General features: G+C 39.7%; 3 protein-coding genes across 5 annotated transcripts; 2 read left to right on the top strand and 1 right to left on the bottom strand.

Annotated features, from left to right (window-relative positions):
* Positions 1–316: 316 nt before the first annotated feature.
* Positions 317–6,591, bottom strand: LOC112160103 (gap junction beta-6 protein). 2 transcript variants are annotated; one of them, XM_024294468.2, is made up of 5 exons: positions 6,382–6,591; positions 3,614–3,766; positions 1,521–1,669; positions 1,231–1,443; positions 317–1,139 (listed from the first exon to the last, which is right to left on the bottom strand). In XM_024294468.2, the coding sequence occupies exons 1-4, from the start codon at positions 6,550–6,552 to the stop codon at positions 1,233–1,235; spliced, it is 684 nt and encodes a 227-aa protein (XP_024150236.1). In that variant the 5' UTR covers positions 6,553–6,591; the 3' UTR covers positions 317–1,139; positions 1,231–1,232. The 2 variants fall into 2 exon arrangements, with proteins under 2 accessions (XP_024150236.1, XP_024150235.1); XM_024294467.2 differs by having other exon boundaries at positions 1,237–1,443; positions 6,382–6,585.
* Positions 6,592–9,094: 2,503 nt separating this feature from the next.
* Positions 9,095–10,460, top strand: sap18 (Sin3A-associated protein). Its single transcript, XM_024294456.2, has 4 exons — positions 9,095–9,292; positions 9,796–9,905; positions 9,985–10,107; positions 10,175–10,460. The coding sequence occupies exons 1-4, from the start codon at positions 9,221–9,223 to the stop codon at positions 10,329–10,331; spliced, it is 462 nt and encodes a 153-aa protein (XP_024150224.1). The 5' UTR covers positions 9,095–9,220; the 3' UTR covers positions 10,332–10,460.
* Positions 10,461–10,498: 38 nt separating this feature from the next.
* On the top strand, positions 10,499–15,254 carry rtraf (RNA transcription, translation and transport factor). 2 transcript variants are annotated; one of them, XM_024294403.2, is made up of 8 exons: positions 10,499–10,713; positions 11,013–11,137; positions 11,217–11,316; positions 12,537–12,614; positions 12,693–12,781; positions 12,875–12,943; positions 14,739–14,787; positions 14,853–15,254. In XM_024294403.2, the coding sequence occupies exons 1-8, from the start codon at positions 10,653–10,655 to the stop codon at positions 15,005–15,007; spliced, it is 726 nt and encodes a 241-aa protein (XP_024150171.1). In that variant the 5' UTR covers positions 10,499–10,652; the 3' UTR covers positions 15,008–15,254. The 2 variants fall into 2 exon arrangements, with proteins under 2 accessions (XP_024150171.1, XP_024150170.1); XM_024294402.2 differs by having other exon boundaries at positions 11,001–11,137.
* The last annotated feature ends 46 nt before the right edge of the window (positions 15,255–15,300 follow it).

Below are 15,300 nucleotides of genomic sequence, written 5' to 3'. Positions count from 1 at the left end.
GTGCATGGGGCGCACGAGGGGAGTGGAGGGGAGGGGGCGCGTTTGGGTGCGCGCGCATGTCACATTCCAGACGGAAAACAATAAAACAAGAATTTAAGCTAAAAGTTAGAACATTTAAAAACATTTGAATTAATTAAAACACATTTTTAAATACTTTTGTCATTTTTTCACTCCTAAAATAACTTTCTGAGAGACAAATTAAGCTAATTTAAGGGTGTTAGCATAAAAATGTCTCTACTTTCTTTCACTTTTACGTTAATTTTTGCATCGTTATTTTTTCTAAAGTGTCTGAAAAACAAAAAAATCAACCAAAAAGTAACTCTTAAACAGTATTCTTTTTTGTTGACAGATTTAGAGAAAACACCTGTTGTCAACTCTCCAGTTGTTTTCAGGTATGGCCACCAGATGGCGCCAAAGCTATAGAAAAAAGCTCCTTCTTGCTTTCATATTTGCACCGTCCAGTTGCACAGACTTGAATAAATTCCCAGTTTTATTTATTGCTTTGTCACTTTTAACATCAATAATGTGGAGTTACCATAGCAACACCAGTAGCTTAAAGACCCACTCCGATGAAAATTGTGGTTTTGACACCTACTTGAGGCATTTGTTTGATGATGGACATATATTAAGAAATTTCAACTAAAAACTGCATTTCTGAGTATTTCTTTATTCAAATTGTTGTAAAATCCGGAGCAGATGAAAAAAGATTGTAATTGTGATGTAGAAAATAGGCTCCGCCCTATTGCAATCCATCCGTTTGGGGACAAATAGATCCATGTCCGTCTTTGTTTTCCTCGTCTGAGCTGGATCAAAACTGGACGACTGCATAGCTCTGTTATTGCTCGCCATTTTTGCTGCACCGCTAATTTAAGCTAAGGGGTGCGAGGGGCTGTAAGCTAGCAGGAGAGTGTAAACTGATGGAAGATAGGAAAGGGGGCGGGGTTGCTCCGTGCCAATGGTCCCGCCCACAACTCAAAAGTGAATTTCTAATGAACACTGCAGAAACTATGTCCTAGAATACAACATTTTTTGGTCCCATCATCTAGTTGCAGCGCCTCAAAGAACCAGGTGACCTCTCGTTTGTCCCACGCCACGTTTTCTCTCTGCTGGTCGGCCTCCCGTCCTTCCTGCTCAGGCTCCTGGAAGAAAAGTGGAAAAGTTTTTAAAGGTGTTTAAAAAAACACCCCAAGGTGATTGAGCTCTTGAAAATGTTTCTTTCTCGAGTGTTACCTCTACCTCGTGATGGCCTTCGTCACGAGATAAGCAAGCTCCGCCCCGTTGAGGACCATGCAGATGGAGGAGGCGGTGGCCATAAAAACCGTGAAGATGGTTTTTTCTGTGGGCCGCGAGATGAAACAGTCCACCAGGTTGGGACAAGGCCACTGGTCGCACTGCACTAAGCGCGGCATCTGGAAGCCGTCATAGACCACGTACAGGGCGTACCTACAGACGCATGCGGTGGCTTGATCTGCAGCATAATCACAATGGCAGGAAGAAGAAGCAAGATTGCGGGTTCTTACATGAATCCCACTTCAATCAGGAGCTTGGCCACAACGCTGATGAAGTACGTCCACCACAGAGGTCCGGTTATCGGGAGTCTGCGTCTCTTTAAGGCTTCCAGCTCTTCCTCTGGACTCTTGCTGCTGAGGAATCCAGTTCTACTAGAAATCTGTCAGTGTGGTACAGCAAACCGAGAAGTCCGGTAAGGTTCCACAACACTGGTTCTGAAGATCCAACACTTCAAATCACTGATTTAGAGCTTGGATTTTGCAATAATTGTTCAAATAAGTCTGAGTTTAAAGGGTGTTGTCATGATAACTATTAAATCATATTATAGGCTGAGTTATGAATATTAATGTTTAAAAAAAGTTGTTTTTAACAGTTAATGAAGTACAAAGTCCACGAAACACACATTTTAAGAACATGTTGTACCATCTTTGACCATTAGGTGTCACTGAAAACAAATAAAAGGTTGATTTTCTTCATCAGTCCATTAAAACATCTATAGATGCAATTCCATAATTTAACAAATTTGATTTGGGATAATACATTTGCCTAATTTTTCGCAACAATTAAAAAAACATATTTTTTGAAAAATTGTTTTTGTGCTTAGAGGATGTAGTTTTTCAGTAGTATCGAAATTGACGTATTTCGCAAAACTACCCTTTTTAAAAATTAAATGTGTCACGTGACAAACAACTGGATATCACGGTTATCATGGTTATCAATTCAAATATTTGAAACATTATCAAATCCAATTTTTTTTATTTCATTTTTAACAGTTCTTCAAGTCCCATATCCACCATTTTAAGAACATGTTGTACCACTTTTCACCACTAGTTAGTGCTTGATGTAATTCATCAGTCCACTTAAGAATCTAAAGGTACGTGTCCATTAACTATGAAATTCCACAATTTGGATCTATGATAATAAATTTGCCTAATTTATCACGACAATTTATTAAAAAAAATGTTTTTGCACTTGGAGGAGGTGGTTTTCGAGGCGTTTTGAAATTGACATATTTTGAAAAACTGCATTTTTTTATAATTAAATGAGTCATGTCACCAAAAACTGAACACCATTTTAGACATTCTAATGTCTAAAAAATGTCGTTTTTAACAGTTATTCAAGTCCCAAATTCACCAGTTGAAGAACATGTTGTACCACTTTTTACCTCTAGGTGTCACTGAAAACAAATTGGAGTTCGATGTCCATTAGAACCATTAGAACATTAGAACGTCAATAGCTGCGTTTCCATTGAAGTACGAAATTTCGCAAATTGGATTTACTATAGTAAATTTACCTAATTTTTCACAAAAAAAAACTCACATTTATTGAAAAAAAAAACGTTTTTGCACTCGGAGGAGGTTTTCGAGGCATATCGAAATTGACATATTTAGCATCACCTCACTTTTTTCAAATTAAATTAGTCGTGTGACCAACAACTGGTTCCTACGCTTACGCAGCATGAGCCACAAGAGGTCCCACAGTCACCAAAAGTTGAGTGTGTCATGGATAATTGTTGGATCCAAAAATTCTCAAAATCCCTTTTATCCAAAATCTCCAAATCCCTTTATATCACGTAACTTGCCACTCCATGACCTCAATAAGACACCAAGGTTTCCTTTGATAGATGATGATGAACCCCAGGGCTGTGGTAGAAATTTGAATGTATCTGCTGAAATTCAAGGTATTGTTCACTTAGTGACTTGCTGCAGTTTGTGTTTATTTGCATAGTTAAGATTTATTGGAAACAGTGTTGTTAATTGTGCTTTTTTGTCATATCTAGAATTTGAATAAAGTTTTGCGCATAGGTGTCATAGAGACGCAGCTAATACAGTATCTCTGCCTGGTTTTCAGCTTCCTTCTTCATCACACCAGGGCTGGATTGGTAAATTAAAAGTACTGGTTCGAAAACCCGTCAGATCCAAACACCAATTATAGAAAAGAAAGTAGGACCTGAAGCTACAATCCAATCAGAAATAAGACCGGGTGACTTTGTAGTTGGTGGTTTCGTCTACCCAAGATTTGTCGGCTTCATTTCCCTGAGCGAACACGCATGGATCACAAAAGTAAAAACGATTTATGGAACAAGAAAGAGCACATCACACACCTGTAGGAGCTTCTTCTTGTCGCCGTGGTTACGGTAGGCCACATACATTGAAACCAGGAGCGTTGGCGCAGCGACAAAGACGAGCTGAAGACACCACAGGCGAATGTGGGACACGGGGAAGAACTGATCGTAGCAAACGTTTTCACAGCCGGGCTGGAAAGGAGAAAAAGGACTTCGGATCTCAAGACTTAAAAGTGCATGAAGATCTTTTTGGGTAACCTTGAAACTAGACTAGTTGACAGTTTAGTGATGTCACATCTCGCCAAGCAGATCCAAATCAACTGAACAAAGAACACGTGATATCCGAGTGTATATGAGGCGTTTATCGTAGACTGGTTGCAAACCAGTCATTCAGATCCTCAGTTGTTGGTATGTTGACCAAACAGATTGTGAAATCTCAAATTTTCCTAAAACGAGCAAGTCGGACAGCTCGTCCAGAAATATTCTACTAGGATTCCCCAATATAAAAAGGCCACGCCCCCCAAAACCACATACAGTATTGGATCATAAATATGAAATGAAACCAGATCACTTCAGCTTCACTCTGACTCCAGTGTGAACACAAACAAGTGAACTCGGATACACTTGAGAATACGACTACGTTCACTTGCAAGCAAACTGTGGTACGATTCACTTTGTTGTGAATGACACACAACTTCCTACATGGAGACTAGAAAGCTTTCCAAAGTAGGTTTACCCCTTCAACAACAGAGCTGACACTCCAGGTTTTACGTGAACTAACTATTTGTTTTACGCAATTAACGTAAAACAATAGATTCTTGTGCAAAAAAAAGGTAGCTTTGTGTTGATGTCCAACACTTTGCGAAACTGAAGTGTTTCGCATTTAACGTAAACTATAAGATTCTGACATGAAATAAAGATGGTTTGCGTCAATATGTAAAGCAGGGACGGAGTCTTTTGGATCCATATTCAAACGTTTACTGAAGTAGACCATTGGGCAAGACATAATACGTAGTCGAAATACAGGCAAAGGTCAAAATCACAAGGGTGAGGCAGATCAACGAGAAAACAGGTAAAGGTCATGGCACAGAGGAGGTAACTAGGAATAATATAGCTCAGAATGTCTGCCAGGCAAAACAAAACTTCGCAAAATGGCAGTGGCTGGTGGTTGTTTAAATGCTGGAGGGTACTGATGAGCTGATGGTGATCAGCTGTGCAGGATGGAAGGTGGCTGATGGGACTTGTAGTGAGGCAGTGGATGTTAAAACTCTGGCGAGGGCTCCCTCTGGTGGACGGTAGTGAGGGCTGATGGTTGAATCATGACACAATACGCAACACTTTACATTAAAGAAGTGTTTACGCAATTAATGTAAACCAACGGATCCTTAAACAAAATGACGTGGGACCAACATGGTTTGACCAATCACAAAATTCAACTGTAATACCACAATTCAACCTGTAGGGGGCAGCAAAAAGGCTGTTCTTGACTATATTTTATATATCAGCACTTTTAAAGCCTGATTTATAGAGGTCAACAGGCAAAAAAGAGTTGATTTAGGGTTTGGTTACCCCTTAACGTAAACTAATAGATTCTGACGTGAAGAAAAACAGCTTTGCGTCGATATGCAACACTTTACATTAGAGAAGTGTTAATGCAAATAACGTAAATCAATAAAGCAGCTTTTCGTCACTACGCATCAATTCACATCAGTAAAATGTTTACTTTAACGTAAACCAATAGATTCTGACACGAATAAAAGCATGTTTGCATGAATATGCGACACAACATTCGCGAAGTGTTTACGAAAATTACTTAAACCAATATAAAAAATAGCTTAAAGTGTTTACGCAATTACCGTAAACCAATAGATTCGGACGTGGAGAAAAGATGTTTTGCGTCAACATCCAACACTTTACATTACGTATTAACGTCAGCCAATAGATTCTAATGTAAAGAGGAGCGGCTTTGAATTGATACGCAACACTTTACATTACTAATGTAAACCAATTGATTCTGACGCAGAGAAACTTAGCTTTGCGACAACATGCAACACTTTGCAGTACTGACGTGTTTACAGAATTACTTAAACAAACTGATTAATTGGAATTATATTAATTACTGTACGTAATTGATCAAAAAGTTACGGTAATTCTTTTCTTTTATTTACTTTTTCTTAACTTGTCCTGTCCAACAGCTGAGCGAACTGATACGAACTGAGTGTCTCTTGTTTATTGAGTATAAACCCCTTTTGTATTTATGCTAAACTTTATTAATATTGATTATGTTTGTATCATTTTTTTTCTGTTGAACTGGATGGAAAAGAAGAAGAGGGAGATGTGTGTGTGGTGGTGGGGTCTGATGTAACCCCTGCTCTAAGTCTTAAGTCTCGGGGATCCCCATCCCTACGTGGAGAGGAGGCCGACGCCCCAGGCCCCCACCCCGCCACAGGGAGAGAGTAGCCAATAAGAAGTCACGTTACGTTAAGTTACATTAATACAAAGATTGCGTTATGTCCTGTTGCTGGGGCAGCTCTGGAGTTAAAGGGTTGAACTCGTTTTCTTTTGCTCTTAGGTTAGGCATTGAGGGATCCTGAATTCTTGAGTAACAAACTCCCTAGTGGTTACTCCTGGAACTACATTTGGTTCAAACTAGCTTGATTTTAAAAAATTCTATAACTGAGAAGCGAAATGATTTATGTGTCTGTCAGTTCTCTGACATTGTACAAACATCCAAGACCTTTCACTTTATTTTAGCTATTCAAGTTCAATAATTTGAGATCCCGTCGTAGAAAATGTGAATGTCCTACCTGTAGGGTGTTGCACACAAAGTCCGACTGCTCGTCCCCCCAGACGGTCTCTGCGGCAACCATCAGCACCATGACCCGAAAAATGAACAGCACCGAGAGCCAGATTTTACCCAGAGAGGTGGAGTGACGATTGGCCCCCACCAGCTGAGCGTACAGAGCGGGCCAAGACATCCTCACAGAGGGGCAGCAGCTGCCGCTCCGCCGGCCTGAACATGGGTTCACCCTCCGGGACACGGAGAAGGGAGGAGAGGAGGCAGGAGACGGCCTGCTGCCAGCATTCGTGTGAACTGATGAACCTCCCTGCCCACTGGACAGAGCCCACTCTGGGGAAAACACACGGATCAGTGTCCGAACCTGAGCTCTGCCGCTCACAACACCCACTTGCTTCTAGTGGATCAGGTCATGCAGATGCCAAAATCTACAACAAATATTTCAATATTCTTATTTCTTTAAAATACATTTCATATAGTCACCTTTTCTTGCAAAATTACCATTTTTTTCCCCCATTCATGAAACCAAGAAAAACTTAACCCCTTAGCGCCTGAATTTATTTTTAGCAATGAAAAAAAAATCACTTCCCACAAGCGTTGAGGGGTTAACTTTTTAAAAAAATATTTAAAATAAAAGAAACACTGTAACTCCTGCTTTTTATGAATGAAACTTTAAAATATGCCTCCCACTTTGAGTTGCAATAAATATTGACTTCCTGTTGCAGATTTTCAAAATAAAACCAACATTGGATAAGAAAGTTGCACAAAAACCGTAAAAGTAAAAACAGTAATTTTCTTCTTAATATATAGATGTGTACTATATGTGCATTTACTGTAAAATCTAATACTACAACTACAGACCAATGTTTGTAACAGCTCTAAAAAAGTTTATTTTTTTGGTAGGATTTCACTGCCAACACTACATGTAAGCTTTATTCATTCAGTTGTTTAGAAATATATGTGTATTTATGTACATTTTGCACATTTATATGTTATAATGAGCGTCTTTTTTGGACTCTTTACACTGTAAAAATTGAAACATTGAATCAATTAACAAAAGCACTATAATTTTAAGAAAATATTGAATTTCTAAGCTAAGTAAACTATCGTCTCAAAATTTTTATTTACAAAAATTAATATTTTTTATTGTAAGAAATGACAAGAGTTTTGTTAATTGATTCAATGTTTCATTTTTTGCAGTGTAGAGACTTGGAAGGTTGTAAGTTTGCCTGAATTTTTTTTTCTTTGAGTCTCTTTGTGAACGCACCTGTCCTCAGGTAGAGGCAGAATGAACTCCCAGGTGGAACGCCTCCTGGAATCAGATCAGTGTTCGACTGTGAAAATGAGGTTTGCTGGTTAAAAAAAAACAAAAAAACGACTTCCTGAAGTCAAAAGTAAAAACAATCTGCTTTGTTTCATCTCCTTCCATCACTAACAGATGATGTTGAAGCATCAGTGACAGTAAAGGGGTCATTAGTGAGATAATAGAGTCTCTTATTTCCGACGGGGGGGTCACCGTCGGACTCAAAGAGCCTCTGTTTGATGCCTCCATCCAGCTACTGGTCCGGGATCAGCCGTCAGGAGAACAGAGGAGGTTCTGTCTCGTACTGTACAAACACACTGTACAGCGCTCACATGCATGAGTGTGGCTGTGAGGAGGAGGGGGGCATGTGACTGAATAGCAGGTTTCAGGTCTGGAGGGGGTTGGCTGATCCCAGATCGGGTTTGGAGGAGGAGATCGGGGAGTTTCTGGAGGCTTTTTGTCTTCCTGTCAGTAACAGAACGACGATGTGAATGAACGGACTTCCTGCTGTAGTAAACAAACGACTCATTTATTTTAATTTTCTGGTAATTTAAGGAAACATCTTCTCGCAGACTAAACTGAAAGGCTGTGAAAATGTGATCTAAACCCCTGTGGTCTCACATTGATTAAAAGAAGGATATAAAAGTACAAACTCTTTAACACTTTTGGAAATTGTCACAAAAACAGAGGAAGTGAATCAACGATTTGAGTCGGGAATCGATTAAAAAAAAAAATTAATCGCAAACCTGGAAAAAATTAATCGCAATTAATCGCTATAATTTTTTTGCTTTATTCTCAGTATTTGCCGACCACTTCTTACATGCAAGCAAAAACAATATGAAATTCTGCATTTAGAACACTTATTTTTAATTACTGCTGTCGATTTAAAAAAAACCTGATTAATCGCACTTTTGTGTTGGGATTAATCACCAAGTAAAATGTATTTGTACAATATGGCACCAGACCACGGCTCAAATGGTCCACTTTTTAGTGAAAAAGTGATATAAACTACAAAAATGTAAAAAAGTCCTAAAAACCGATTGAATATTTCTTTCGAAGGATTGTTTCTTTGATTGATTTGCATTCACAGCCCTAATACATATATATATATATATATATATATATATATATATATATATATATATATATATAATTTTTAACATTAGTTTACAGCTTCCAATTGTTTAATCTAAAGCGCTAATAAATTGAAAAATTAAACTTGTCCCATATTTTAAGTAGAGTGATAGCAAAGTTAAAATAATAATAATAATATTGTAGTGTTTTTTTTTAAAACGCTATTTTACATTTTCCTATCTTTACAAGTAAAACTACAATAAATAAATACATAAATAAAAACTATCCTTTTTTTTTTGTCTTGTGTTTTCCTTTTGTTTCAAATAAAGGGATTAAAAAAAAAACGACCGGAAACGGAAATCCCCCCTCTTCTCCGCTTCTTCCTTGCTGCAGCCTCAACACTACAAACAAGAAGGCAGAAGCGCCTGTTTGGATTATTTGTCATTTTAAACACCATCGCAGAGAAACTATAATGGCTTTAGAATCCAGAATCACCCAGGAGGAAATTAAGAAGGAACCAGAGAAACCCATTGACCGGGAGAAGGTAATCCAGCTCCCTATAACCACGAATTTGTAGCTAGTCTGGCGTGCTAGCATTTGATTAGCAAAAATGCTAAAGGGTAATAAACTCCATGAAGTCAAACTTAAACTGCAGTAAAACTATATTTTTGTGGAGGATTTTTACTGCTATAAGCTAGTTACGTAAGCCTGTTTGATTTAACCCAGTGAGTGAATTATTAATTTAAAGAAACGAAGCGTGTTTGTGCCAGACGCGTGCTAGCGGTAGCCTATTAGCATGCTAGCTGATGATGGGTACCGGAGTTCTAGACCCTCATGTCCTCCTGTATTGGGGCCGTTTGGGTTTATGCGTGGAGCCTTTTCTATCGGGTTGATCAGGGGTCCCGAACTCTGGATCGATGAGTTCTGGAACCTAAAAAAGAGTTTAGAAGCTGGCACACAGCGCACTTCCGGTTCACTTGCAAAATAAAAGCATCTTATGTTTAAGTATTTAAATGTAATGCCTAATTTTTTTCTCTCTTTTTGCAGACCTGCCCTCTTTTGTTGCGAGTTTTTACCACCAACAGCGGCCGCCACCACAGAGTAGACGAATTTGCCCGAGGAAACGTTCCCTCCAGTGAACTACAGATTTACACATGGTGCACAACTAATTCCTGAAGCTTCGCTTTAAAGAGAATAAGTGACATCTAACAACCAGTCTGTGTGTTTTTGCGGCAGGATGGACGCCACTCTGAAAGAACTCACCAGTTTAGTGAAGGAGGTTTATCCGGAAGCCAGGAAAAAGGGGACCCACTTTAGCTTCGCCATCGTCTACCCCGATCTCCGAGGGAAAATGTACAAGTACGAACGGCGCCACGAACACCTTTAAGATTGTTTTTGCTCCAAATAAATGTTTTTGTTTCTGTAGGTTCAAAGACATCGGCAGCACAATATCTGGCAGAAAGGGTCCGGACGACTCCATGACCTTACAGTCTCAGCGGTTCCAGATCGGAGATTACCTGGATATTGCCATCACGCCGCCGAACAGAGCTCCACCTCTCGGCCCACGGATGCGTCCTTTCTGAACGCACGCTCACCAAAATCACTGCTTTGATTTGATTGAGGGCTCGATTGCATTTGTATCTTCAGTAGTTTTGTGTCATTTTGTAAAAAAAATAAAAACTTGTGTTCAATAAAGTTTCAAAAATCCCATATTTTGTTTTTCTTTCTTTTTTTTTAACGAAGTATATAATTCGTCACTTTATTTTGAAGGGCAGAAACAGAAGAGGTAATCTCCGGTCGCGCATGCGCAGATTCTCCAACAGTCAGCTAGCAGCAAACTAGCGGTGTTAGCTTTGCTGCGGCGTAGAAACACGTTTTTCCTCTCAGAAAATCTCCAAGGTGAAATGTTTCGTAGAAAACTGACTGCTCTGGATTATCACGACCCCGACAGATTTGATTGTTCGGGTAAGAAAACGTTAAAATGCCTTAAAAACGGAGATGTTTAGCCGGATCCGGCTGACGTGTGTCGATGTGGAGCCGAACTGCGTTGCTAAAAATAGCAACTTTGGGAGTTATTTACTCAAAATAGCCACAAGGAAGACCTAAATGTCGTTTAATTTGTACTTCTGAAAGTCTTCTGTACTGTTATTTAATTCGGCACAGGTAGCTTCATGATTTGTTTAGTGTTTATGTAAAGTTTTGAACTTTTTGAAGGGTCGATCCGCTTTCTAGCGTTTCTAAAGTGTGACCAGCTGCATCTACAGATGAGACTCAGTTCAGGAACTGCATCGTGTGGCTGGAAGACCAGAAGATCCGACACTACAAGATAGAGGACCGAGGTAACCTGAGGAACATCCCGAGCTCGGACTGGCCCAAAGCCTTCCACCAGGTGAGCGTGTGCTGTGCTGCGGTGGCAGCGACCCTGTCCGCCCGAACCTACGGGGTTCTGACTGTGTGTGTGTGTGCAGTATCTGCAGGATCTGAACTGCCCGTTTGGTTCCGAGGAGAGGAAAGAAGCCGTAGACTGGTTACTGGGCCTGGCAGTGCGCTACGAGTACGGAGATAATGGTAAGATCCAGCAGCTGCAACAGCAGTTGAGGGGATGCAGTACTCTGGATGTCCGCTAGAGGGAGCCATAGTAAAAGGAAACTCACCCAATCTGATTCTAAATTATGATTAATAACTATTTGTAAAATTAAGATCGGGGCATACTACTGTTTTTTACCCAAAATTACCCTTCCCCCTTTTTTTCTTTTCTCTTCTTTAATAAAAATGTAGAAAAATTAAATTGTAAACATTTGGCATAGATATGTTAAAAAAAAGTAGGTTTAAAATCACTAACCTTTTCAAAATAAAATATTGCTTGGATTCCTGACTTAAAGATATCACTATTACTGTCTTTTTAGTAAGCATACAGTTTTGCCCCTCTTTTTTAAAACACTTTATTTTAAAATCAAGCACATTTTTACATATTTTTTTTGCCTTTAATGTTGTTAACATTGTTTACTTTTTTAAAATCATGCACTATAACTCTATGGGGGGCCCTTTTTAAATTTTTGCCCAGGGCCCCAGAAATTTTAGATGCACCCCTGTGTGTGCAGAGCAAACACACTTCTTGATTGTTGGAGCGCGCACAATAAAGCCAGTGAGCTGAGAAATTGATGATAAATCACCTTGTTTTGACAGTATCTCTAATATAAAATCAAATTATAGAGTTTAAAGAGACATTTGTGAATATTATGCATACATCTTTGCAGACACTTACAGTGAAAAGTGTTGGTAAACGTATTGGTAAACTTGTGAATTGCATTAATTCCAATTAACTTATATTTCTACTAAGCCCCCTGACAAAAATAAGCATTTTTCCCCAAACAGGCCTGATTTTTGTGGCATGTTGCATTATGATGTTTTATAGAAATACTTAGTTCTGACACTAGGGGGAGCTGCTTCCTCAAATATGCCAACTTCAGCAAAAATGAGGAATTGCTAAAGGAAACTTAATTCAAACAACAAAACATTTTTAATTTTTGGCCCCCAATTACTTTAATTCCTATCAAAGTACTTGATATTTTTTCATGATGTCATTTTTGTTTTGTAGTAAAATAAGAAAAAAACCCACCAAACTGAAATTACTATAAATGGTTAAAAAATGTGTCTTTTCGTGTATAGTTACAGCAGGCTCACAAAATGAAAATCTGTATTTTTAATCATTTATGACTGCCAAGTTGGATCACTTTTGTCTTAAAAGGCAAACCCGCTCATGAGCTTTTATTTATTTCTCCTATCAGTTGATAAGTACAAGAACTGTCAGCCGCTGGCGTCCGGGAACAGCGAGAAAGCGGTGGATCCTCTCGTCAACCTCGACAGTAAGTCGTCGCTTTTACTTCTGCTATGGATTTTCTTTATCTAAAACAAATAGTCACATTTTTTTTAACTTTCTGCAGGCAACTCTCCAGATTTCAAAGCAGGAGTTACGGCTCTGGCCAACATCCTGAAGATCCAGCGACACGACGATTACCTGGTCATGCTCAAGGTGGAATGAGGGTTTATTTCCAGCTAAATAGTAATGATTTAATCTTTTATTTGGATTTTATCATTAGTTTTTGCTTCTTTTTTTCCTGTTTAGGCCATTCGTATTCTGATCCAGGAGCGATTGTCTCCGGAGGCGATCACCAAAGCCAACCAGAGTAAAGAGGTAAACAGAGGCACGGCACTACGCTATGTCCACGCCAGTATCAGCCATCAAGTGACCATTAGCTATGTTTTTAACATAGCTAGCTAACATAGCTAGCAGTCCATGAGCTATCGGGTTAATAGACCGGACCACTACCTATGTTTTTAACATGGCTAGCTAACACAGCTAGTTGATCGGGGGAGGGGGCCGAGCACACTTTTGCCGTCATAAATGGACATATGGTTCAGGCCCCTCTAGGTTACTTTTTGACATTTGAGGTAACCCCAACTCATAGTTCTTTGAACACACAACCTGTCTTTTCACGTCACATGACATAAAACGGATCCTCGAGCTTGCTAGCTGTTGGGTAAAAGCTCAGAGAGCTAGCTATGTTTTTAACATAGCTACCTAACATAGCTAGCGATACGCTAGCTATTAGGTTAAAGCCTCTGACAGCTAGCTACGTTATTAACATAGCTAGCTAACATAGCTAGTGATACGCTAGCTATTAGGTTAAAACCTCTGACAGCTAGCTACGTTTTTAACATAGCTAGCTAACAAAGCTAGCAATACGCTAGCTATTAGGTTAAAACCTGACAGCTAGCTACATTTTTAACATAGCTAGCGATATGCTAGCTATTAGGTTAAAGCCTCTGACAGCTAGCTACGTTATTAACATAGCTAGCTAACATAGCTAGTGATACGCTAGCTATTAGGTTAAAACCTGACAGCTAGCTACATTTTTAACATAGCTAGCGATACGCTAGCTATTAGGTTAAAACCGCTCACCGCTAGCTACGTTTTTAACATAACTAGCTAACAAAGCTAGCAATACGCTAGCTATTAGGTTAAAACCTCTGACAGCTAGCTACGTTTTTAACATAGCTAGCTAACATAGCTAGCGATACGCTAGCTATTAGGTTAAAACCTCTGACAGCTAGCTACGCTTTTAACATAGCTAGCTAACATAGCTAGTGATACGCTAGCTATTAGGTTAAAACCTCTGACAGCAAGCAACGTTTTTAACAGCTAGCGATATGCTAGCTATTAGGTTAAAACCTCTGACAGCTAGCTAACATAGCTAGCGATACGCTAGCTATTAAGTTTAAGCCTCTGACAGCTACCTACACTTTTAATATAGCTAGTGGTCAGCTAACTATTGGGTTAAAAGCTCGTACTGCTAGCCATGTTTTTATCTTAGCTAGCTAATATAGCTAGTCGATCGGGGGAGGGGGCAGAGCACGCTTTGGCTGTTCACATGTTGCAACACATTCTCACTCCTAACTCATCATACATGAACGTATGGTTTTGGCCTCTCTGCGTCACTTTTTGACTTTTGGGGTAACCCCAACTCGTCGTTTTTCGACCACATCCGCCTGCCTTTTTACGTCACAAAGTTACTTCTCGGGCCGCTTGCTAATGGGCTAAAAGCTCTGACTGCTAGCTATGTCTTTTACATAATAGCTAGTGGTCCGCTAGCAATGCAAAAAGATAGCTAGTGATCTCCCAACTATACATATATGAACGTTTGGGCTCTGTCTGTGCCAATTTTTGACGTCCGCAACTCGTTTTTCAACCAAATCCGCCTGTCTTTTCGCATCATGTGACATAAAGCGACTGCTAGCTATGTTTTTTTTAAACATAGCTAGCTATGGTTTTAATTTAGCTAGCAGTCCTCTGGGTTAAACGTTTTGAGCGTTAGCTATGTTTTTACCATAGTTTAACTAACATAGCTAGCTAAAAGCTAATTAAAGCCAAACAAAAGAATGTGTTTCCACTCTTAGATCTTCTGATATTTTTTCCTCTGTCTCCTCAGGGCGTTCCGGTCTCCTTAGAAAAGCACATCCTGGGTTTCGACACTGGAGGTGAGTTTTCTTGATCATTTTCGGCGTGGGAGGGCTTCACAACCAACCGTCTGGTCGCATTTCAGACGCCACGCTGAACGAGGCGGCGCAGATTCTGCGGCTGCTGCACATCGAGGAGCTGCGCGAGCTGCAGACGAAGATCAATGAGGCCATCGTCGCTGTGCAGGCCATCATCGCCGACCCCAAGACAGACCACCGGCTGGGGAAGGTCGGCAGATGAGAGGCGGCGAGGAAAGAATAGAAACGAGTTTTTGTTGCCATAAAGGAGGACTTTTTTTGTTGGTTTTTTTTGTTTTTGTTTTTCGCATGAGATGAAGCAAAACTTCAGTTTATTAAAAACTGATCTCTGCAGAGGCTGGAGTTGGAACCCGTCCTGCCGTCGTGTCTTCCTCTCACACACGTTTGTGTTTTTTTTTTTTTGCTTTCTGCAGAAAAAAGCTGAAATAAACGGTTATGAAGCAAATGTTCCTCACAGGCTCCCGTAGGTCTTCTTTTCACCATATTAACAAGCTC

The sequence above is a fragment of the Oryzias melastigma genome, linkage group LG2 (assembly GCF_002922805.2).
Source record: "Oryzias melastigma strain HK-1 linkage group LG2, ASM292280v2, whole genome shotgun sequence".
NCBI classification, from domain to species: domain Eukaryota; kingdom Metazoa; phylum Chordata; class Actinopteri; order Beloniformes; family Adrianichthyidae; genus Oryzias; species Oryzias melastigma.
The sequence above is the reverse complement of the archived record's forward strand: the minus strand, read 5'-3'. Positions and strand labels throughout refer to the sequence as shown.

What these genes read in the sequence shown, in the direction of transcription:
- LOC112160103 (XM_024294467.2), bottom strand. Translation starts at nt 6,552, where the DNA reads ATGTCTTGGCCCGCTCTGTACGCTCAGCTGGTGGGGGCCAATCGTCAC. An exon ending in ACAAGAAGAAGCTCCTACAG is followed by an intron (nt 1,670 to 3,613) that starts GTGTGTGATGTG and finishes CCACACTGACAG; the next exon opens with ATTTCTAGTAGAACTGGATT. An exon ending in GTGACGAAGGCCATCACGAG is followed by an intron (nt 1,140 to 1,236) that starts GTAGAGGTAACA and finishes CTTTTCTTCCAG; the next exon opens with GAGCCTGAGCAGGAAGGACG.
- sap18 (XM_024294456.2), top strand. Translation starts at nt 9,221, where the DNA reads ATGGCTTTAGAATCCAGAATCACCCAGGAGGAAATTAAGAAGGAACCA. An exon ending in AACCCATTGACCGGGAGAAG is followed by an intron (nt 9,293 to 9,795) that starts GTAATCCAGCTC and finishes CTCTTTTTGCAG; the next exon opens with ACCTGCCCTCTTTTGTTGCG. An exon ending in GAACTACAGATTTACACATG is followed by an intron (nt 9,906 to 9,984) that starts GTGCACAACTAA and finishes TTTTTGCGGCAG; the next exon opens with GATGGACGCCACTCTGAAAG.
- rtraf (XM_024294402.2), top strand. Translation starts at nt 10,653, where the DNA reads ATGTTTCGTAGAAAACTGACTGCTCTGGATTATCACGACCCCGACAGA. An exon ending in CGACAGATTTGATTGTTCGG is followed by an intron (nt 10,714 to 11,000) that starts GTAAGAAAACGT and finishes AAGTGTGACCAG; the next exon opens with CTGCATCTACAGATGAGACT. An exon ending in TCCTCTCGTCAACCTCGACA is followed by an intron (nt 12,615 to 12,692) that starts GTAAGTCGTCGC and finishes AACTTTCTGCAG; the next exon opens with GCAACTCTCCAGATTTCAAA.